Raw genomic sequence first — 24949 nt, forward strand, 5'->3', positions numbered from 1 at the left:
ACCTATTTGAAAAATTCATGTTTTTACTTGCTCATACGCATGTCCCGAAACATCAGGTCATTCGGTACAACCGCTATAAAACATGGAAAATATTGTAACATTTTAAAAAACTTCTACTAAATATAAAATGTTTGATTGTCCTTTTGCTAGCTAGCTAGATATCAGCCTGTTAGCATTGTTTGAAAATATCATCATTTGGTATAACCAAAAGTGTCATTCGGTAAAACCGTAATTTCGGTTAAAACGAATGACTTTTTTGTAAAAAATTATAAAAGCAGTGTTAATTGATTATAAAAACCACATAATCTCATTCTTAACACTTAATACAATTTCAAAATTAATTATATCTCCATTATGTTTTTTTTACACTAGAGGTCTGCGGCTCTCTCGCAGGAACCGCGGGACCCAATAAGATTTCTTTCTGCGCGGGATTAAATTTTGAATGAAAGGCGGATTGCGTTTGGTAACTATAGTGTACATTAGGCAGGAGCGGGCGGTCTTACAATAACCCAGTCGCTCCAGAGATGCTTTGACATCAGCACATCTGTGCTTGAACTTGAAGTGAACAAAACTTTTTGCAGTGGTGGCGTTCACACAGTCCCCAGTTCCCTGTCCTGAGAAACCTGCCAAGATATGTTCTTTGCATTAGAGGTCTGCGCGAGTGCACCTTCAGAGAACATTCAACCTTTATGATCGGATTTTGAGAGACGTTCTGAAACGGTTGTCAGTCAGCGTCATTCTGTTCTTGCGTGGATGTTAAAAAAGATTTCATTTTGCAGTATAGCTAGTAAGCCAACAGTTTTCGTTTATATGTATTTTTGGCTTAGCCTATAGTTTTGAGGGACATGTTGTAGGCTATTTAATTTAGCCTATTTTTCTCTGTGATATTTAGCCTATTATTCTTTGTGACATTTTTTAGGGTGTTGACAGCATCATAAGACAAATAACAAATAAAAATCTTGTATATGCTATGCAACATTTTATTTGTTATCCCCAATCACTCTCTTTCTTTAGGGGAAGTTTAAATGCGAGATTCTGGAAACAATCTAAATTTAGCGAGACCCATCGGGTCAGGAAGAAAATCACTATATGTGGATAGCAGGTGAACACAGAGTGAATTTTAGGTGGGAGCGGGTGCGTGCGGAATAGAACCTTGCAGACCTCTATTTTACACTTTTAAACACCTTATTCGTCAATGACCTGTGTACTATGTTTTTAAGCAAACCAGTTTTCAACAGCAATGTTGTAAATGTGCGGGCGTATGCAGCGTGAAGACAAAGAAAGAAAATAAACAGCTTATTTCAAGGAGGAAAAACTGGACTGCTTGTTGATACTAGTAAGTACTAGTAAAGTGTTTTCGCCAACTGTTTTTCGAATACTATGTATTCAGACATACTACTCTGTTGGCATACTGTTTTTCACATACTATATAGTAGGGAAGTATTCGATTTCGGATGCAGCGATTGAATTATTCATTCACAACAATTTTTTATTAAAAATAATTCATTTAAATTAATTAAACATTTTTTAAATAGACTGCAGCAAATTAACATTTTGTCAGAACCTCTAGTATATTACATGTTATTATATTTAGTTGTCTTTTCAGAATCATGGGAAAATCGTGATCTCTCTTTAAAACAAAAAAAAAAAATCGTGATTCTCAAATTAATTCAGAATCGTGCTGCTCTATCACCCATCTAACAAACATGAATCCAACATTTGAAATTCATTCTGAACCACAGCCAGACATCTCTCCATGTTTCAACAGGTCTACTTTCTTTTCTCAGTGTGTGTGTGTGTGTGTGTGTGTATATGAGTAAGCACTGTAAATGCTTTTTTTTAAATCTTTTTATCTTTGGAGAAAACAACGCATTGACAGAGCCGTCAAGCACAAGTGTCAATCACGGCTAAGAAAATGCATTCTTGTCTATAGTTTTGTGCTCTAACACTCCTCTCGCAGACAGCTGAGAGGTTTGATGACTGCAAAACATCTGCTAAAAGAGCACAGCGTTACCAGATAATGCAAAAAAACTAAAGCAAGTATCATCATCTGCAAGATAAGAGACCATCAGCTGCTCTGACTAAAGCTTTGGACACATTAGACCTTGTGCTCGATTCACAGTTTGAGCATGGAAAACGTCTTTGCAATGCTCGTGATATGATGACACACTCTACAGCACCTGTTTGAAAAACAGAGACTCGTAACAAATAACAAAACCAAAATGTACAATCTACTCCACTTTTCTGCAATGCTGCAAACATGCAGCTATAAAGTTTGTGTTCTTTTCATCTAGGTAAATGGTCATGCTGTTACTTGTCAATCTTCTATTGGTCACGCGTCTTTAAATGATACAAATTCACTGGTCAGGATTCACTAAACTTGAACTTAAATGCGATACTTCTTTGCAAGAGCTTGTGTTTTCTTTCTAATGCATTCATACACACTTGAATGGAAGTCAATGGAAAGAAAATTGTGAGTGCCTCTTAACACTAAGAGTGAATGCCTATTTCACTGATCAATACATATTGACCAAAAAAGTATCTAAACTTCACACAATAAGCCTTGGCTAAACGAGGAAACTCTCATTTGGTGGTTTGCCATCAATGCAATGTTGAAAGAACAACAAAAACTTGAATTACAATTAGATATGCATGATCTGCTTGGAAACTGGAAACAATTTCTGAATTATATACAGCACAACTGTTTTCAATACTGATAATAATCAAATGTTTCTTGAGCAGCAAATCATCATATTATAATGATTTGTGAAGGATCATGTGACACTGAAGACTGGAGTAATGATGCTGAAAATTCAGCTTTGATCACAGGAATAAATTACAGTTTACAATATATTCACATTCGAAACAGCTATTTTATTCAATATTACTGTTTTTACTGTATTTTTGATTAAATAAATGCAGCCTTGGTGAGCAGAAGAGACTTCTTTCAAAAACATACAAAAATTTCCAAACTTTTGACATGTACTGTATTTTTTGACTCCAGTTTTGTTGAGACTTGAGCACTAAAGATCTGCTTGGTTAAGTCATCAACTGACTAGGCAGTGAGGCAGAACGGCCTTTTCTTTTACTTGTTCTCTAAATATGTGACCCGCGCTGGCAAAATGAGTCAGAATGCGGACAGGCTAATTACGAGCTACAGGCAAAACAAGTCAAAAATGTTTTGGTCGAATTTGAGGTTTTCACAAAAATTAGTTCATTAAGCCCTCATCTAGCGATCCAAATGCTTCAAATAGCAATTAAACATCTAAAAGTATCTTTATTTGTATGTTTTCTGAGAAAAGTACCTTTTCTTTCTCTGCCCGCTTCACCACTCGCGCTTCCCCTCAGCAACTTCCTCATTAGTCCAAGTTTGGTATCATTTTAAAGCGCAGCATTCCAACTTTGTGAACATTCATAGCGAATTTTTGATGGCATGAGTCTGAACCAATGAAAATGTGATTTTCAAACTCATGCTGATGGAAACAAATCGATTTTACTCGCACTGACAGATCTGAAGCGCGCGCACAAAGACGCCTCAGACACTGCGCGATCTTGATATACACATACAGTATAAACAGAATTACAGTACTTCAAAATATTGAAAAAAAGTTGAATATATATATTTTCCTATAGATATTTGGTTTTGACGAGGTGTGTGTTATTAAGAGGGATTTTAAGCTATGGTTGCTAGGTGATTTTGTTTTGGAGCCTTCAGAAAATGTTAACTCGATTTTTCTCAAAATTGACTTTGCCGACTCTATCGACTTCAATCAGGCGTAGCTCAGTCATTTGTTTTCTGATTCCAACAAATCATACATCATTTTGAAGGTCTTTTAATAGAGATTGTGAAAATAACTGAAGATTTGCTCATTGTGACTCATTTTCCAGCACTGGTCACATATATAAGAACAAACATGGGGTAAATCACAGTTCAAGTCGATGATAACATGCTGAGATTGACTGTTAGTCGCTCACTCAATCAGTTTGTTGGTCTGTTTCGGTGAAGCAGTCGAAACTGAACACTGTCAATTCCAATTCAATCAACAGCAGCGCTTCGTCAAGCTCCATTAAATCATCACACACTTAGTGCTGTGCTTACAACACACACCAGATGCTGCCTGTCCTTTGAGGAGAGAGAGATTCGTCACGGAGAGGACAGAGATGGATGAGAGGATGAATTAAAGGGAGGAGGAAACAGAGAGAGAGAGAGACTCAAAGGCAGTAAGACTGGGAGGCTGGGAAACAGTAAACAGCAAGTTAACAATGTGAGTTATGTTTCAGACACAATATTGTCAATATTGTCTCCTTTTACTTTGTTCCAAATAAATTTCCACAGAACAACAGTTTTGCGTCCCCAAGCAGCACATTGTGCTTTGTTACTGAATGCATTGGCTTTTTTGAACAAATGTGCCTGTGTTTATGCCAACTGCATACATTTTGGCACAAGTGTGTATTTTTATTGGAATTTAACTATTTCACCCACATCTCTTTAATAAATCTATTTTACACTAGGTACACAAAATAGTTACACTCAGGACCATAAGGTCAAAAATGTCCCATTGAAACCCATTCATTTTCAATCCCAGGGCCATTTAACCATAACCTGTACTGTACTGCAAATTAGTGATGGGCGCTTTTGTTTAGAATCTTTTGGTTTGGAGCGTGTTTCAAACTCACGTGATTTCAGTAAACGAGGCTTCGTTACGTCATAACGGTTTCGAATGGTTTTTCAATGGTTTACCGCTGGGGGCGATCCCTGTGAACTCATGAATCATGCAGATTCACTGAGATCGCCCCCCAGCGGCGAATCATTGAACAAGTGTCTGTCTATTACCTGAGTATTAAGTGTCTAAAAGTGTCTATTACCTGATCTCTGATGAGTTTTGCACATTTGTAGACGTCTTAATGAGGTATCTGTATAATATAAAGGAATAATAGTAGTTAATAGTCTCTGTTTAGCTGACCCATCCATAGAATAAACAAAACAAGCCCTGAAAATTGATAAAAGAATACATATTAAACAGACACTTAATATGAGTTTTTGTTGCATTTACACTGTTTTGGCCAGCAGGCGTCACCAGCGTCGAACGCTTCGAAACAGTGAATCATTTTGCGAAGCAATTGGTTCAATTGATTTGAAGCTTTAAAAAGCTTCATTTTTCCCATCACTACTGCAAATCACAAATCCAACTGCTGTGTGTACCAGTGGAGTTTTGCTGGCATTTAATAGGAAAAATTTGGCACTGTGCCCAAACAAAATCTTACTCGAAGCTCATTTTTTGAGATATCAACCTCAAATATGGAACACAACTTGTTTAGATTTATGGCTTTGATTTTCTAGCAGTTTTTGAGTTCGATATGTTTTATTAAAAATATATATTAAATAAAATACTGATCATATATCATTTCTATAAACGTAAGCCTCTATAACTTTTTTGTTTCACTTTTTAAACTTTTTTTACTTAAAAATCTGCAATGGGTCTTCTTTAAAATTTAAGACCAAACTTGAGTCTGTGCTCCAAAAAAACTTTATGACAGTTTTTTGGTACTGACATTTTGGTCCCCTAAGGAGCTCAGAGTTACTTTTTTCAATGACTCAACATTTCTGTCATTAATTACTCACCCTCATGTCGTTCCACACTCGTAAAACCTTCATTCATCTTCAAAACACAAATTAAGATATTTTTGATGAAATCCGATGGCTCAGTGAGGCCTGCATTGAGAACAAGATAATTAACACTTTCAATGCCCAGAAAGCTACTAAAGACATATTTCAAATTGTTCATGTGACTACAGTGGTCAATCTTTTGTTTCGAATCGGTGGTTTGGAGCGTGTATCAAACTGCCAAAGACACGTGATTTCATTAAGCGAGGCTTCGTTACATCATAAGTGTTTCGAAACGTTTTGAAATTTCAATGGTTCACGTGACTTTGGCAGTTTGATACACGCTCCGAACCACTGATTTGAAACAAAAGATTTGTAAAGCTTCGAAGCTTCATGAAGCAGTGTTTTGAAATCGCCCATCACAAGATATTGTTGAATAGAGTCATTATTTTGATTTTTTGGAGCACAAAAAGTATTCTCGTCGCTTCATAACATTAAGGTTAAACCACTGTAGTGTTCAACCTTATGTCTTTAGTACCTTTCTGGGCATTGAAAGTGTTAATTATCTTGCTGGCAATGTAGGCCTCACTGAGCCATCTGATTTCATCAAAAATATCTTAATGTGTGTTCTGAAGATGAACTAAGGTCTTGCGGGTGTGTGTCTGTGTAAATACATCTAAATGCCACTTCAGATGCAGTTTCTGTGCCACTTCTGCAGTGCATAGATGGATTCTGGTGATACTGATTTCATTTGATTGATAATAGTGTCGTCTTATTCTAATTGAATTTATTTATTAAAGGTGCTGTATGCAATTTCTTAAATTCGTTGTTGAACACTGTTGATATTTGAAATCAACCCAAACAAACAACCCAAACCCCACTCCTCTCTTCATTGCTCTGCCTCCAAAACTCACACACCAATCCTAACCACCCTGCTCCAAGTCAGTCTTAAACCCCGGCCCGATCGCTGCTGTCATGCGAGGCGAATGCACTACCAATGATGCTAAACACCTCATTCTCTAGGAATCGTCAGTGTGCAGTAGTTTAACTGCAAACCTCTCTCTATCTGGCCACTGTCACACACGCAATGCGAGTAGATGTCTGTTTATCACATGCTTCACGAAAAATAAAGCGCAGATGATAAACGAACGACAAGGAAGCACACAAAATTAACATACAGTACACAAGAGTAAATACAAACAAGAGTTTGTTGTTAATCGCCAACAGAACAGCAGCTCCAGACAATCAAAACCCAGTGTTACTCACATGAGAAGGAATCAAAGCAGCCTCTGCATCTGTTTTCAGTCCTTCCCTCTTAGCTCTCTCCAGCGCTGGAAAGCTTTTCTAATATAAACGCGGGTCCCAAAGTGCTTGCCCAGTCATAAACCTTCATTCCAGTGATATTCTTCTGAGCCGTTTTGTATTGTGTCCCATCTCTCGTTCTGCAGTCTTTTTTCTACTTATTTTCAAATCTCCCTCTTGCTCGTTCTGTCTCCTCGATCGCCATACGCCCCCTAATGCTGATTGGTTACACGTTTGTTGTTGGTGTCGGCCCGACTAACTTCCAAGTATTTTAAATAATACTGAGTCCACCTTTAAATAGAACAATTTGACAAAATATGATGCATTCATCTATTAAGTTTAGAAAAAAATGGTAAAACAAAAATGGTAAAAAAAATACTGAAATCAGTTTAAAGGGACAAATACTGCATTAGTGGAAAACTTAATTTCTGTTGCAGCTTTGAAGTAACCACCGTATTGAAGTCAGCTGTCCATAGCGGTCCTAAACCAGCCAATGTACCAAAAAAAAAGAATGGGATATCTTCTTTTTTTTCCCAATGTCGCACACCCCTAGTTATAAAGTTCCAAAATGTAGTGAGCTGCCTTGACCTCAACTGCATTTTTTTTTCCATACTATGGAAGTCAATGGTTTTCAACTGTTTGGTTACAAACATTCTTCAAAATATCTTCTTTGGTGTTCAGCAGATGAAAGAAATTCATTCAGGTTTAGAACAACATGAAGGTGAGTAAATTTTGAGTAAATTTAGGGACATTTTGCTATTTTACAGCATCTGTACATCCCTCATCCAATCAGAATTTAGAGTAGGAACTCTAATTTGACTGTTTTGAGACTAAATTCTAACTCTAAATTAAGTTCTAAAAAAAAAAGTAAAAGTAAATAAAGTACCTTTCATTTCAAAGTTATTTATTTAAAAATAGACCAACCCAGGGTCGAATACTTTTCTGCAAAATGACATTATGTTGCTTCTTGCTTGTTTTACAACTCTTGAATTGGTTGTTGTACTGTACGTTTCACGGCAGTTCAGAAATGAAATGTCCAGTGAGTGGAGCTATAAGATGTATCACGCTTGAAAATAACATACCACCTACACTAAATCCCAAACATTTAAACATTTAATCCTGAACAAAAACACAACTGCTAAAGCAACCATTCCATTTTAACTTGCTTCTATAAGTCTTTGAGCTTGTTCATCATGACTCGTGTTTCACATCACAAGTGCAATGCTGTACCAGGTGTGAGCTATATATATTTATATCATAAATCATATGTCGAATTTCCAGCAACATGACTCTTCTATATAATATTTTATGTACGGTTACCATGACATACAATTAATCATGCAGTGATAAAAACTCGGGTCACAACACCCACCCCTAAAAACATCCTCCGTCAGTTTAGCATGAGGATAATGATGTCTGTGATGACCTGCCGCTCCTTGTTATAAACTGACAGCATTTTTCAGAAACAGTCTCACAGATGACGACATCAGTGCCGTGAGCTGCAGGCTTCAGAAAGTGCTGTTTTCAAAAGCTGCGAGCACATTTTGAACATGACAAAGTTAGAGGAGCAGCTCTAATTAAGAACATATTCACACCGTTTCCATTATTCAGACACCTCATAATTAAAACACACATCATTCCAGCAGACCTTGACTGCAGCTTTTGCATTCATGGGAATGTGTTTTGGTATGTCTGTGTGTAGGTGGGTAACATAAAATGGACAAATCATCAAACTATGTGTGTGGTGGTGACAGAGCCGAGTTAATTCTGATATTGCTGTTTTTAAGAGTAAAATTACCTGATGGCCCCTCATCCGCTGGAAGTGGCTGATGGTGTCGCTAATGGTGTATACCCTCACGTGGCCCATATGCAGCCGACCCGATGGGTACGGGAACATGGAGAGGACGTAGAACTTCTTCCAGGAGCTCTAAGCATGAAAAACAGAAGAGTTATTCTGTGCCTGCTTTTCCTTTTTTAAAGTATTTCTGAAAGGTTTTAAAGATTTAGGGCCAGATTTACTAACAGCTTGCAAACACTCTTTCGGTGTTAAAAAACTACTGCCAAAAAGTTAACCGAGCCAATTTTTGGAGGATGTAAACAGAAATGTGAATCTTGTAAGTTTATAAATGCATTTACATTAATTCTTCAGATAAAACCAGTGCATTATTTGAGCTATAAAGTTCTTGTCATTTTTACAGTTGTTTTAGGCACTGTGTTGTCATGGCAATGAGGTAAAATTGGATATAACTTTACACAGAAAAGGTTTGTAAGTCATTTTTCACAATAAAATCATGTTAACACACATATTCTTTATATCTTGCATCTATACTTTTAAAACAGTGAGTATTTTCATGTTTACAAATTGGCCCCATTCACTGTAACAGAGATGTTTGCTTATTTTAGAGAAAAGGAGAAGTCGAAATTCATTTTGTGAAAAGCTTAACTTGTACTGAACTAATGTTCATACAATGGTTTACTAAATGTTAAAAGCTATACAGATTGTCATTAACCCAAGATTCATCTGGGACACCAACAATTGAATAAAAAGCAAAAGAGAAGTACACAAATCATTCCTGCTTTAAAGGGGACCTATTATGCCCTGGTCTGTGTAACAAAACCAGCCAGGCCAATCAAAAATAGCCCAAGACTAGCCCATTGAGCCTATCCAAACTCAACATATGCCGCTCCCACACCTAAATTACATGTTTTACAGTGACTGTTATGCATTATACCCTCACAAAACTCATCATCTAGCACATTTTTATCATTGGTAGAATTTCATTCAGTACAAGCATTTCATTCAAATACAATTTATGCAATAAGTCAAAACCTTTAAAAGTAACCCAGTTTAAAAATAACCCAACTCCACTGGAAAGCTGCAAACTTGGCAACTTTGCTTCCCAGTCTGTCAGTGACACTCAGGGGTCCGTTTCCTGTACAACAGCGTAACTCGCTGCTTCACGACCATAGTACGATGCATCGTTGATCAAATTAACTAGCTAGTCACAACTGTTTCCAGAAACCATATAGTCGCAAACCTGCCGTTTAGCCACGTTGGTGAACGATGTCACGCAGGTGGTGGAGTAATAACTTCTTTAAATTAATACATTTGAGATCGAATGCTAGATTTTGCACTATAAATTACGAACATGGCATCTGAGGACTAATTCTCATTTTTCTCAGTTATTTTGCTTTATTTCCAGATTCAATCATAGGCTCGTTCTTACGTACTAGAGCACGTACGCACATGCGCAAAATCTTCAAAAACGGTGCTTAAAGGGTTAGTTCACCCAAAAAAGAAAATTCTGTCGTTCCACACCCATAAGACCTTTGTTCATCTTCAGAACACACATTAAGATATTTTTGATAAAATCCGATGGCTCAGTGAGGCCTCCATTGCCAGCAAGATAATTAACACTTTCAGATGTCCAGAAAGCTACTAAAGACATATTTATTTGATGGGCAACTTCAAAACACTGCTTCATGAAGCTTCGAAACTTTACAAATCTTTTGTTTCAAATCAGTGGTTCGGAGCGCGTACCAAACTGCCAAAGTCACGTGATTTCAGTAATCGAGGCTTCATTACGTCATAAGTGTTTCGAAATTTCAATGGTTCACCAATGGGGGGCGTGACTTTGGCAATTTGATACGTGCTCCAAACCACTGATTCGAAACAAGATTCGTAAAGCTTCGAAGCTTCATGAAGCAGTGTTTTGAAATCGTCCATCACTAGATATAGTTGAATAAAGTCATTATTTTGTTTTTTTTGGCGCACAAAAAGTATTCTCGTCGCTTCATAACATTAAGGTTGAACCACTGTAGTCACGTTGACTATTTTAATAATGTTTTTACTACTTCTCTGGACCTTAAATGTGGTAATTTCATTGCTTTCTATGGGAGATAAAAAAAAACTCTTGAATTTCATCAAAAATACCTTAATTTGTGTTCTGAAGATGAACTAAGGTCTTACGGGTGTGGAACGACATGAGGGTGAGTAATTAATGACAGAAATTTCATTTTTGGGTGAACTAACCCTTTAAGTCCACATGTCATAAAAACAAGAAACTCTGCTTCTAACCACAGCTGGAGATCTGTCGTTCCAACCACATGAGTTTGTGATGTAGTTTGCGAATGTTTGTTTGAACTATGATTTCAGGAAACACCAAATCGTTGAACTATGTTAGTAACGACGGAACTTGCGACGTTGGATACGATGCTTTTGGGAAACCCACCCGTTTACAAGAATGCTACAATGATGTAATCACTGGTATTTTTGATATATACCATTATAATATATACTGTATATTCATCTAACATGGTGGAAAATCCATTATGCTAAGTCCAAAACATGGTTGTGAAATGGTACTTTTGGTACGCTGCTTGTCGTAATAATATTCAAGTTGGATCTTCCTGGTCAAATACGTGCAATCACGTTTAGTGTAGCAGCAACTCAAGGTAATAAGTTAATATCATCGAGCAGTTCTCACAACAGAGCTCATACTAATATGAGGCATTCACATTACTTGTTTAAACGCAGGCTGACCTGCGACATCCGCTTAGGCTCATACATTCAGTCACGCTCTCCACTGCAGTTTTAATGATTCATGACGGCTTTGAAGAAGCTCGCCGCACTGGGAAAGCATTAATCAGCGCAGGTCAAAAAGGCCTGAATTATTCAGCAGCTGAAAGAGACAAGGACACATTTTGGGAGAGAATGCATCTCCACTGCATCTCTCGAAGAAGCTTTTTGCCTTCATGTCCGTGAATCAGTCTTCAGGTGGGTGTACTGTGAGTGGAAACTCTGACAAATTTGGTACATAAACAATTGAGGTCAGTTTACACAGAGTCGAGCAAGAGAACCATATTTTTTATTTGAAGCACAATGACTGTGTCAGAAACCCTTTGTGTAGTGAGATTGAACATGTGAAAACAAACAGTGTGAGAAAACATTAGAAAGAACGACTAATGTAAAACAAAGCAGATGCTGCACACACGTCTGGGGAATGAAAGCAAAAGGTGTTAAATGGTCTCGGCTCTGGGTCAGACTATTTTTAGAAGCCCTTCAAACCACTGCAGAAACACCACAGCAGAAAACCCATCCAAAGTTCTTGATATCAATGAAAAAGACATATTCTGTACTTTTGTTTTACTTTGACAAAAACATATATATTTTAGAAAACAGTAAACAACGTGCACATGCGATGCATGTTGAGGTTGAGACAAACAAGACGGAAGCCAGACAGACAAACAAACCTGGCAGGCCACATCTCCGACCATTTACAGATGCTTAATACAGCAAAGCCTGCACAGACAATGCATTTAAAGTGGAAAAACACGAAAAGATGTGCACATATACTGATTTTTTTTTTTTAATGTGGCGACAGTTAATAAAAAACATTTATTAAAAGAATTACAATTTTTACAATTACAATTTTTTTTGGTTTTTATTGGAATAAATTTGTATTATTATTATTATGAAAAATAAGTTATATTTTAACAGAAATTATTCAATGCTTATTAATGATATGTGATACAACCAACAAAGTCATATGGTCGAACTAACATGCAGGAAAATAAAAACAGGAAATTATATCATAAATCATTATGTAAGGCTTAGCTCAGGTTAAAAAAAAAATTACAACCTGAATTCCGGAAATGTTGGGACTTTTTAATTTTGAATAAAATGAAAACTAAAAGACTTTCAAATCACACAAGCCAATATTTTATTCACAATAGAACATAGATAACATAAATGTTTAAACTGAGAAATTTTACACTTTTATCCACTAAATGAGCTAATTTCAAATTTGATGCCTGCTTCAGGTCTCAAAAAAGTTGGCACGGGGGCAACAAATGGCTGAAAAAGCAAGAAATTTTGAAAAGATTCAGCTGAAAGAACATCTAACAACTAATTAATTTAATTGATATCAGGTCTGTAACATGATTACCTATAAAGGGGATGTCTTAGAGAGGCAGAGTAAAGACAGGCAGAGGCTCTCCAATCTGTGAAAGAGTGCGTAAAAAGATTGTGGAATACTTTATGTTCCTCAACTTCAAATTGCAATGCATAACATCATCAAAAGATTCAGAGAAACTGGAGAAATCTCTGTGCGTAAGGGACAAGGCCGAAGACCTTTATTGGATGCCCGTGGTCTTCGGGCCCTCAGACAACACTGCATCACTCATCGGCATGATTGTGTCAATGACATTACTAAATGGGCCCAGGAATACTACCACTGTCGGTAAACACAATCCGCCGTGCCATCTGCAGATGAAAAGAAGAGGAGATGCTACACCATGGTAAACATGCCCCCGTCCCAACTATTTTGAGACCTGTAGCAGGCATCAAATTTGAAATGAGCTCATTTTGTGCATAAAATTGTAAAATTTCTCTGTTTAAACATTTATGTTATCTATGTTCTACTGTGAATAAAATATTGGCTCATGTGATTTGAAAGTCTTTTAGTTTTCATTTTATTTAAATTTAAAAAATGTCCCAACATTTCCGGAATTCGGGTTGTATGATATTCATTATTTAATAATAATTTATGATATTTGTAAAAAAAAAAACGAAAAAAAAAAAACTTATACTTATAACTTTAACTTGAATAATATATTTAAATATGTAATTTAAAAAAAAAAAATTATATATTTTATATATTATATATATATATATATATATATATATATATGATTAAGATTAAGGTGTAGCGAAAATGTGTTATCACTACATTTTTAGAGTTAATAAATGTAGGCTGTAGGCTGTTTGTATTATGCAACAGTTGAGTAAATACATGTAAGCCACCTCTGAGCAGCATTAAACAGTTTGTGTAGGAAAAAAGCCATCAGATGCAGATTCTGCTCCACCTCTGCAGTGTAAAGATGGCTTTTGTTGATGTTCACAAAATCTATATCTATAGCATTCTGATTGATTGAAGTAATTGGTTAAACAATATCTCACATAAATCAACATTTAATACTGTAAGTAAAGGATAATCCACGGCTAGCTGCGCATTAAATGATTTTAATGCACAACATGGAGGCAAAGAATTACCCAACGAGAAGTGGAGTGCATTCAAATCGTTTAATGCACAGCTAGCCATGGATTATCCAGATTATACCATGGTCATGGCCGATACCGATACGATATTCAAGTAATAATAAAAAAAAGTGCTAAGTTACCTAATAAACTGTATGCCTCACTGTGTGGAAGAAACTGGGATCATTCTTTTGTGCAAGGCATCAGGCTTGACTTAAACATTACTTTCCTAACTTTGTAAAACAAAATAAACAGACACAAATGTAGTGAATTATTTATTAAATAATTGTGCATCAGTGCAACAACTGTAAATAAACCAATTGCTTCACTAGCTCGGTAGACATTCAAAATAAACTGACTCCTTCATCCATGACTCATGGCTTGGTTTTCATGAATGTTTGAGTCATACATGACATAAACTAAATATATTTATATACAAATATATACTATAAAATTAAAAGACATTTCTTTTAAATTTATAGCGGAGTTTTTTTTTTAATGAGGCAGCAACATATGATAGATAGGACAGAACAAAAAAAAATGCTATTAACAATCTTTCATTGCGCAAAAGTATTATAATATGAACGGCTCCCATACAGAGCGGCACAAAGCGCTATGCGCATCCCGTGTGCAGAATGATGCGCTTGAAGCATCATGGAGTCACAGCGCGCAGCGGCAGTGCTTCGCATTGAAAAGTTCAAAGCACAAAGTGAAGATATATTGATGCGTATTGTATTACCGGTATCGTTATCTACAGATGAAGTATAATAATAGAAACATTGAATCATCTTGGAGAGAGTTTCATTGTGTTGACTGTCGTAACCGAACGCGACACGCAGTTTAAATGCTGAATGGAGAATGACTGACAGCCGCAGCGGAGGGAGGCATTTACGTGAACTTTTTTAACGACTTAAATATTTATCTGTACCTCAAATTAAACTATGGAATGGCTTCAGAACACTTGGAATATAGTGCACAGAAACTTTCTGGTGCTTTTTAATGTTTTTATGCCTTTTGTGGGGCTTAACAATGACACACAGAATAGTACACGCACAATATCGGATTTGGATCGGCCAGTACCCGATCCGGCAAAAATGTCAGTATCGGAGCCGATACCCAATCTGAGTATCGGATCGGTGCATCCCTAATTTGAATTCATTATCGAGAGAGAGAGAGAGAGAGAGAGAGAGAGAGAGAGAGAGAGAGATGTGTGTGAATTACCTGCATCTGTTCAGCGTCTCTCTCTATTAACAACAAAGCTGTGAGTTTAATTACTTCAAAAACAGCAGTATAACCCCCTCGTTGTTGAGAAAGTAGTGAAGCTAATTTATTTATAAAAGTCGCAGGCAGCGTTGACAACAAGTTTCTGTGCTCCTGAATGTTTCTGTGTGCGCAACGCGATCTCAGCATGACTGCACATTAACATAGAACGGCAATTCAACTGACTTGGAATTACCTGTGCATTAAACGGTTTTATTGGACACCTTCCAGCCAATCAGAATCGAGTATTCAGACAGACCATGGTATATGGTAATTATAAAAGTTTTAAGTATATGAAAATGCCTGGAAATATTGCCACATTAATGTAAAAGTTCATTTCTGACCCTGCTTACAATCACTGACCATAGTCAGTAAGTTAATATTGTATTTCCATTTCTGCTTACATCATTCACAATGCATTACAGGATGAGCATTTCATTCCCTCATAAAATAATTTAAGTACAGTCTTGTACTTTTGTCTTTCATTTTCAAATACTTTTTGTTTCAAATCAAATTTTCTAATGTTACCAACACTGAATTGGTTTGTAATGTGATTAATCTCTGGGCTGGTTGGATGGATAAACTCTGATCCATGTACATCTAGATTTGAGCTTTCAGTCCAGCATTTTGTCTTTGAATGATGCCATTAATAAACACAGTCAGCAACTGCAGCTCCACAAAACAAAGGAAGTGTGGGACATGATGGAGAGACGCTATACTCATGATAGCAGACCAAAACACATCAACGCCACTGAAAGCTCAATATGTTAGGCCTAAAAGCCACCTGAACAAAAGCAGCTTCTCTGTGAGAGTAATGCTTCAGACGCCAGACTTCTCCTTTCTCACACGTACAAAGGTTTTCCGCTGGGAGGTGGAAGGGATTCTTTGAATGAAAATCTCAGAGGAGAGACACTTCAAAGTAGAAACATGACATACTGTAACTGTACAGGCTGCACGGAGAAAACACCCACCCCTAGCCTTTAAAAAGAGCATTTCATGCATATTCATGCATTTCCATACAAAGATAGTGACAACGTCTGTCAAGAAACACTATAAATGTATTATAAAATTGTCCATGACTATATTCCATGTCACCTACACTGGGATTTTTGCTGCTTGTTCAATTAACTAAATAAGCTAAAACAACACAACTGCTGAACATTTTATCACAACTTAATTTTATTGTGTTCAGTCCACTTAAATAAAGTAGGGTTTTCCTGCAATACCGGAGGCTGCCGTTTCAGGACCACATTTCTAGGACCCTAGTTTTATTTTTTTGTAAATACTAGCAGTTTATACTATTTTATATCACTTATCATTCAATTCTGTATTTGTTTTCATTTTCAGGAATGATTTAGTTAATCATTAATCAAGTTAGTTATTTAATAATTTAATTATTTACATTTAATTGATATTTTCCTAAACACAACCATTGGTAACCCTCTTAAATATTTAATATTTAATAATATTAGCCCTTATGTTGTGGTTTTAAAGTCAGTTTTCTTGGAAAGAGAGACTATTTTCTGTGTATGTATGAGACAACATGGAGCTTCTTGTCTGATGTACGACCAACTTAGGGTTCAGTAAGTTTTATGATTACATTAAAAAAATAATATGAAAGCAAATACCAGTTAGCAACATCAAGCAGCATATAATGAACTGTTTTTGCACAGCTAAAAGAACTGGAGATGGCTGACACAGAAAGCTTAGCACATTCAAGTTTAAAATGGCCGCTTCAGCTTTTACTGTATGTTAAAAATAAGGTGGAAAGATCATAAAAAATTTATCATTTCCGTGGGTCTAGTCTTTGCACCCGTTTGTTAGAGGTTTGAATCAGATCTCCTCTGCTTGAGTACAATTGGCTAGATGGCGCTGTCACAAAAAAACTAGGGTCCTAGAAATGCGGTCCTGAAACTGCAGAATCCAGTATTGCAGGAATATAGTATTGGACTGTGGTGTTTGTTGCTTCATTCAATATACTCTAGCTATCCTAATGTCAATGCTGTAGCAAGCAGTGGTAAACTAACAATGTACGAGGTCACACTTTCTATTAGATGACCTTAACTACAACGTACTAATATTAAATACCTTCTACAAGAATATGGATTTTCAGTGTATCAGATGTGGAGGGGAAGATTGTCAGTTAACTAAATATTTTGGTCCTTGTTCCTCACATAAAGCCTTGTGAACTGTCATTGCATGGAGAAGGGCTGCTTTAATCTTATTCAAAGAAGAAAGAAAGTCAAACAGTTTTGAAACGGCATGATGACTAGATAAAAAAAAATCCTGGTCACTGTTAACTTTGTCTATTGACAGTTAGCTGTTGCTCTGAGCATCTTTCCATATGAGAATCATCTCCTGCACATCATCACTGTACACCATGACAGGATTTACCTGGTCAGCCACATCTCTCTGCCACTGCTCCTGGATGCGTCCGGTCCAGCACTGCTCCACTCGACGGCGAGTGTCAGCCCTGTAGTCCCGCTCCCACACACCAGATTCACTGAACAGATTGCGGACGCTGACCTGGATCAGCTGGACACGCGGCACCGGCCTCCACCGGAACACAGCGACCCTCCATACAGCCATCGGCAGGACTCTGGGACCTTCAGGAGTGCATACGGTTAGTGATTAAACTGGGAACCGGGCAACGAAAGATTACAATACAGCTGCACACACAGTCAAAAAGAGTAAGATAACAGCGTGGCCTGATGATGGATGCAAACACATCCACCATCTCAGTATATATACTGTATATTTTACATATATATATATATATATACACACGCACACACACACGTATATTTGAAGGATATATATATATATGAAGGATATATATATCCTTCATTTAAACAGATTGACATGGTGTATTGTGCTCAGATGTCTGTTCTGTTAGAGAAATAAATAGACTAGGATATATTGCACCGTAACTATAGCAACATGCCATATTGTAAGGTGGCAATAAACGTGTCCCCTTGGAAACAAATGTTTTAACACCTACAAAAACTTCTAAACTGGTCACATTAAACATAAAAATAATTCACCAGAACAATCTGCACAAACACAGTGCATAAAGGGAGTTACTGTCAAGGGAGTTAATTTGATTGTTATTTTCTCATGAAAAAGTATTTTCATTATTATTCATTCTGGGTCAAAATGAGTGTCATTTGGGTCCTTCACATAAATCTGAGTAAAACGGGCTTTATCATTTCAACTGAATGATAAAGCCTTGTATTTTATATTACAAACCCGATTCCAAAAAAGTTGGGACACTGTACAAATTGTGAATAAAAAAGGAATGCAATAATTTACAAATCTCATAAACTTATATTTTATTCACAATAGAATATAGATAACATATCAAATGTTGAAAGTGAGACATTTTGAAATGTCATGCCAAATATTGGCTCATTTTGGATTTCATGAGAGCTACACATTCCAAAAAAGTTGGGACAGGTAGCAATAAGAGGCTGGAAAAGTTAAATGTACATATAAGGAACAGCTGGAGGACCAATTTGCAACTTGTTAGGTCAATTGGCAACATGACTGGGTATAAAAAGAGCCTCTCAGAGTGGCAGTGTCTCTAAGAAGTCAAGATGGGCAGAGGATCACCAATTCCCCCAATGCTGCGGTGAAAAATATTGGAGCAATATCAGAAGGGAGTTTCTCAGAGAAAAATTGCAAAGAGTTTGAAGTTATCATCATCTACAGTGCATAATATCATCCAAAGATTCAGAGAATCTGGAACAATCTCTGTGCGTAAGGGTCAAGGCCGAAAAACCTTACTGGATGCCTGTGATCTTCGGGCCCTTAGACAGCACTGCATCACATACAGGAATGCTACTGTAATGGAAATCACAACATGGGCTCAAGAGTAATTCCAGAAAACATTGTCGGTGAACACAATCCACCGCGCCATTCGCCGTTGCTGGCTAAAACTCTATAGGTCAGAAAAGAAGCCACATCTAAATATGATCCAGAAGCGCAGGCGTTTTCTCTGGGCCAAGGCTCATTTAAAATGGACTGTGGCAAAGTGGAAAACTGTTCTGTGGTCAGACGAATCAAAATTTGAAGTTCTTTTTGGAAAACTGGGACGCCATGTCATCCGGACTAAAGAGGACAAGGACACCCCAAGTTGTTATCAGCGCTCAGTTCAGAAGCCTGCATCTCTGATGGTATGGGGTTGCATGAGTGCGTGTGGCATGGGCAGCTTACACATCTGGAAAGGCACCATCAATGCTGAAAGGTATATCCAAGTTCTAGAACAACATATGCTCCCATCCAGACGTCGTCTCTTTCAGGGAAGACCTTGCATTTTCCAACATGACAATGCCAGGCCACATACTGCATCAATTACAACATCATGGCTGCGTAGAAGAAGGATCCGGGTACTGAAATGGCCAGCCTGCAGTCCAGATCTTTCACCCATAGAAAACATTTGGCCCATCATAAAGAGGAAGATGCGACAAAGAAGACCTAAGACAGTTGAGCAACTAGAAGCCTGTATTAGACAAGAATGGGACAACATTCCTATTCCTAAACTTGAGCAACTTGTCTCCTCAGTCCCCAGACGTTTGCAGACTGTTATAAAAAGAAGAGGGGATGCCACACAGTGGTAAACATGGCCTTGTCCCAACTTTTTTGAGATGTGTTGATGCCATGAAATTTAAAATCAACTTATTTTTCCCTTAAAATGATACATTTTCTCAGTTTAAACATTTGATATGTCATCTATGTTGTATTCTGAATAAAATATTGAAATTTGAAACTTCCACATCATTGCATTCCTTTTTTATTCACAATTTGTACAGTGTCCCAGCTTTTTTGGAATCGGGTTTGTATCTTTATGTTTTATATAATGCTTTAATTATTATGTTTGTTCATCTTTATTCTCTTTTAGATTTTAATTGACATTATGCATTGAGAAAAGACACCACAGGTGAATAGGGTAAACATTTTAACTAATAGAAATCACCATACTTTCATTAATTACAGTACATTAAAACAAAACAGTGCAATCGTTGTATGAATTACATGTCTAAATATGTAAAATAATTCCAGAACAGAAATCTCAACATTGGATATAAAGCCAAGTTCAAAATTCTTGCTTAATTTTGTTGACATATTAAAGTTTTTAGAGAGGAGATTTTGGATTTCTCTTTTTTTTTAATCACTCCATAAACCAGAAAATATTGTTAATAGCCAGAAGAAGAAAAAAAAAAATCAACATGTTTTAAGGAATAAAATCTTATACAATCAGGCAAATGATGCATGAAGAATCCCCTTAAGAATATAGTTTGGTGTAAGTGTTACTGAAGTGAAGATTTCTGACTTCATTTTGAGAAAACGGCCTTTAAAGATTTGTTTTGTAATTGAAATCTATAGATGCAAATAGATAAAGTGCAATAAAATAAACACTTAAATGAGTATACTGGATGTTTTCTTTCCACTAGTCTGAAAGAAATACCCCCAACACTCAAAATTGAGCAGCACCTGAAAACAACCAAACAATGATTTTGCCTGTAGTGTCCTGCCTTAAAAGTGTAAATCAGGTTATCTGTCAAACATTTACCATCAGCAGCCTTTGCTATGTTTCACCCGTTTCACTTGAAACGGGCCTCTGCTCACGCTCGAAAAAGAGCCCTGCTAAAAATTAATAAACATGCTTCCAAAAACCAAGATATGGTTCAAAAAAGTCTCTGTATAAGTTCCTGTTTTTTAATATTTATAAGCAATATCACACAAGCAAAAATGCTATTTTCCCCAGTATTAGCACGTTTGCGAATGTGATATTGATTTATACAACAATTCAATAAACAATAAGCTAATAGGCTATTAGGTGACTTACATTTTAGGCACACTATTGTCTGTTTTTCCTCTATTTTGACAAATAGTTCCAAACAGTAAAGCCATTGCGCAACAAAGTTTCAGTTTCGTTTTTGAATGAATCATTCTAATGACTCACTCAGTCATTTCTGCTTAGTCCTTGAAGGAATCAGTCATTTTGAACGAATCGTTTGACTGAATGATTCAATGACTAAAGGCCTGTTCACACCAAGAATGATAACTATTAAGATAATGATAAAGATGTAAATCGTTCTAAACATAAAAGAATAGCAGAGTCCACACCACAGCTATAACAATAGTGATATAGAGGAACGATATCACTGGGATCACTTTCAGAATGATTTTTTTTCCAGCTGTTGAACGATAAAACACTGACAGCCAATCAGACTACATTCTAATTTAAGGGCTCGCGCATTTAAAATGGCAGACGACACTGCAGAGGAGATAATCGTAGAGGTCCAGAAAAAGCCACCACTGTTTGACAAGTCAAACCCCCATTTTCAAGGATACTGTAAAGAAAATTGATATATGGAGAACGATCAGTCATACCCTCAGAATAAATGGTGTGAACAGAGGTATTAACGATGAGATCATTATGCCAGGCTAGCAAACAGTGTAAGAACATAACCTCAGGTACCCAGCGCTAGTTTCGACAACATTATCTTGCTTCCTTTGAACTTGCAGTGAAAAAGACTAGGCGTTGTTTTTATTGCACTATATTGACTTCGTCAGCTAAATTCAGTGTTAGATTAGATCGATTACACTAGCTATTCACTCGAAACATAGCATGCTGAGGACATCTGCTGGTTAAAGCCCGTAAATGCAACAAGAACAACAAAAACATGTACACACTTTGAAACCACAGCACGTGAGCTTAGAGTAAACAGACCATTATCGTTCGTTGGTGTGGATGCAAATATAGTCATCGTTATAGTTATCTTTAAAGTTATCATTCTTGGTGTGAATGGGTCTTAACTCGTTAAGACAATGATTTGCCGCCACCTACTGGCAGTTTTAGTATCATTTAATTTTAGCTGAAGGACTGAGAGAGTGACGAAGATTGAACGCTGTTTTTGTTTTCGTTTGTGATTCTAATAATAGTTCTGGTTAAAGAGATAGAACGCGTTTATAAATAGACTTAAGAGCGAAATATGATATTTACATTGTAAATATAACAGAGATAAAGTAATTGCAGTCGTATTGAATACAATGTTTTTGTCTGTTTTTTTTTCCTCTGGGGGGCGATCCTTCTACATTTCTTTGAAATGGGCCTCCGAATTGCAAAGGCCGCCTCTGCCCATGACCATCATATTGTTCCCATTAAAAAGTAATAAACCATTCCATAAATCAAAAACAAACTTTTTATGAAATATTGCAGTATTTATTATAAGTGATTTATCCTTGCACATCATTTTTTTATATATATGTGCCTTTAATCTTTAATCAAAATAACTTCCCTTCCCTCTTGCAGAAACATCTCTTCTCTGATGACATGTTTACTGGCGTGAGGGCGGGGCAACCTGTCACTCAGATTCCACAAAGCTATGAGAACAGTGGCTGTGTTTAAGGACTTGGCACTTAATCTGGACTGAAAGACTGTTGGACTCTGGCATATTGTTTTATTGTTATATGACAATGATGACAATTGTCGTTATTGTTTTGTTTTGTTTTTTTTCCCCCAAGCATTTAATAATAATAATAAAAAAACTCAGATTCCACCAATATATACGTCACAGTAGAGAAGAAAAGACGATCGCAACTTCCGTTTCATGCCAACTTTAAAATCACTGTCCAGTTCCAATGAAACTGCATTTTTTTGGCTCTACAATTAAATATATATATATATATATACACACACACACAGTACATTAGACATGTGCCGATATTCGGTAATACGATATATCACGATAATGAATATGCACGATATTGTTATCGTAGGCACTTCAAAATACCGTGAATAATTATTTATTACGAATTATTCACATTTTTATAATACATTTTACGAATACTTACCCCATCAACCATATAAAATGCACAACACCGCTGTATTCTGCGTCAAAGGGACACAGAAGATGTAAACAAGCCCAATGTGCATGAGAAGCACGTGGCGGAACGAGTGAAGGAAACGCGCTGAATGAAAGCACACGTTCACTCTCTGACAGCAGAGGGCGCTGATGGAACAGCAGACATGCAGCGGCTACCCCGGAAACCCCGCAAACAAAGCAGCTGCCCTACTGAACAGTATTTAAAATGCTTCAAATAGCCATTCAGTTTTTTGTATTCGCAATGTTGTTCATCACAGCACCAAAAACTTAATACTTAAAGACTTAATAGGCTATTTATTTTCAAACTTTAACATTTTTATATTTTAATCTGGATTACAACATGCTATAATGATGGGAAATGTTGTGATTATTTGTCATTGTTCAGTAACACTTAGTGACATAAGGCTTCATTAGTTAACACGTTAATTCATTATTACCAAACTGATAATGAAAAATACTTATAAAGCATTTATTAATCTTAGTTAATGTTAATTTCTTAGTTAATGTTTAATAACATTACTAAAATCAAAAGTTGTAACTATTATTTAATGGACCTGAGCTAAAACTAGTTGTATTTTTTAACTAACATTAACAAAAAATAATAACTTCTGTAACTAATGTAGCTATTGCTCATTTTTAATCTTAGTTAATCCATTAAGTAACATTAAATAATGAGACCTTATTATAAAGTGTTACCTGTTGTTCTTTATAATTCTCTTGCAGTTTAATCTGTTTGAAACATTTTACTTTATCATTTTTTTGTGTGTGTATTGTGTTATTATTTTTAAATGTTCAGAGTTCTTTTTGTTATATGACAACACTTTTTTTGCAACTTATTTCAATATCGTACCGTATACCGTGATAAAAGCTTCAGCAATTATCGCAACATGAAAATTTGATACCGTCACATGCCTACTGTACATGATACACACATTTATTAACAGTTAACCACGTTTATCTGATATTAGGATAACTTTTCATAAGCACCTATTTCATACAATGACCCAGTTATCAAACAGCTGCGAATCTGTGTGACGCACATGAGGCTCTTGAAATCATGCTGTATTCGGGTGAGATGTTGGAGGACAAGTGTTTCTCTGACAGCCGCCCACAAGCTCACACACACACTCACACACACTCAAGGTCTCGTGTTTATGGAAGAGAAGTGAGGGAGATGGAGAAGAACCTGGAGTTCACGTTGCTATAGTTACCCGTCTTCCAATATGGAAGATTCACTGTGATCTTGGACTCCAAAGACAACACAATGTTCAATATGATGATGAGTGTTAAAAGAGCCACACCAGCTCAGGTCATTTGGATGTTATGTAGCCTTACATTATTCTTAACAAAAGTAACAAGTTTCAGTAATAAAGCCAGAATTTCTTGTAGCACGCGAGGACGACATCAGCTGTCAAATGGTTATAACTGAAGAACAGAGAACATCGATCACGTTCTACTTACACGACAAACAGCGGGACCTGAACAGATATGTTGCGATCCTTTCAGCGTGATCTGTATTATAAATCCATTCAAAGCTTCATTCTGGTGCCGCATAAACACGCGATACACTGACATTTGACAGATTCACACCGCTACACGGGCGCCGCCATATTGTTCAAATAGAGCAAACTTTATTTAAATCTCTATGCGTGAAGCAATGGCGCAGAGTTTAGAAACAGTACAGTTCAGAAGTCATAATTTGAAAGCGTTTCCGCCACAGTTAAAAAAAAATTATATATGTAAATCATAATAATAGGGTAATTTTCAAAATTATTTTTCATAATAATGACTAGTGAATGTCAAAATAATGAGAAACTTAGCCTATTCGTAATTATGACTTATAAGTAATCT

At 36.5% G+C, this 24949-nt stretch overlaps 1 protein-coding gene across 2 annotated transcripts in view; it reads right to left on the reverse strand.

Moving 5' to 3' along the window:
* Window positions 1-24716, reverse strand: part of lars2 (leucyl-tRNA synthetase 2, mitochondrial) — a 106878-nt gene extending 82162 nt beyond the window's left edge. For both annotated transcript variants that reach the window (XM_051865782.1, XM_051865783.1), the window contains exons 1-3: window positions 24560-24716; window positions 17601-17812; window positions 8706-8834 (exon numbers count right to left, since the gene is read on the reverse strand). In XM_051865782.1, the coding sequence (XP_051721742.1) occupies window positions 8706-8834; window positions 17601-17795 (324 nt within the window). In that variant the 5' untranslated portion in view covers window positions 17796-17812; window positions 24560-24716. The remainder of the gene's footprint in view (window positions 1-8705; window positions 8835-17600; window positions 17813-24559) is intronic.
* Between the last annotated feature and the right edge of the window lie 233 nt (window positions 24717-24949).

Source organism: Ctenopharyngodon idella, chromosome 16 (assembly GCF_019924925.1).
Source record: "Ctenopharyngodon idella isolate HZGC_01 chromosome 16, HZGC01, whole genome shotgun sequence".
Classification (NCBI taxonomy): domain Eukaryota; kingdom Metazoa; phylum Chordata; class Actinopteri; order Cypriniformes; family Xenocyprididae; genus Ctenopharyngodon; species Ctenopharyngodon idella.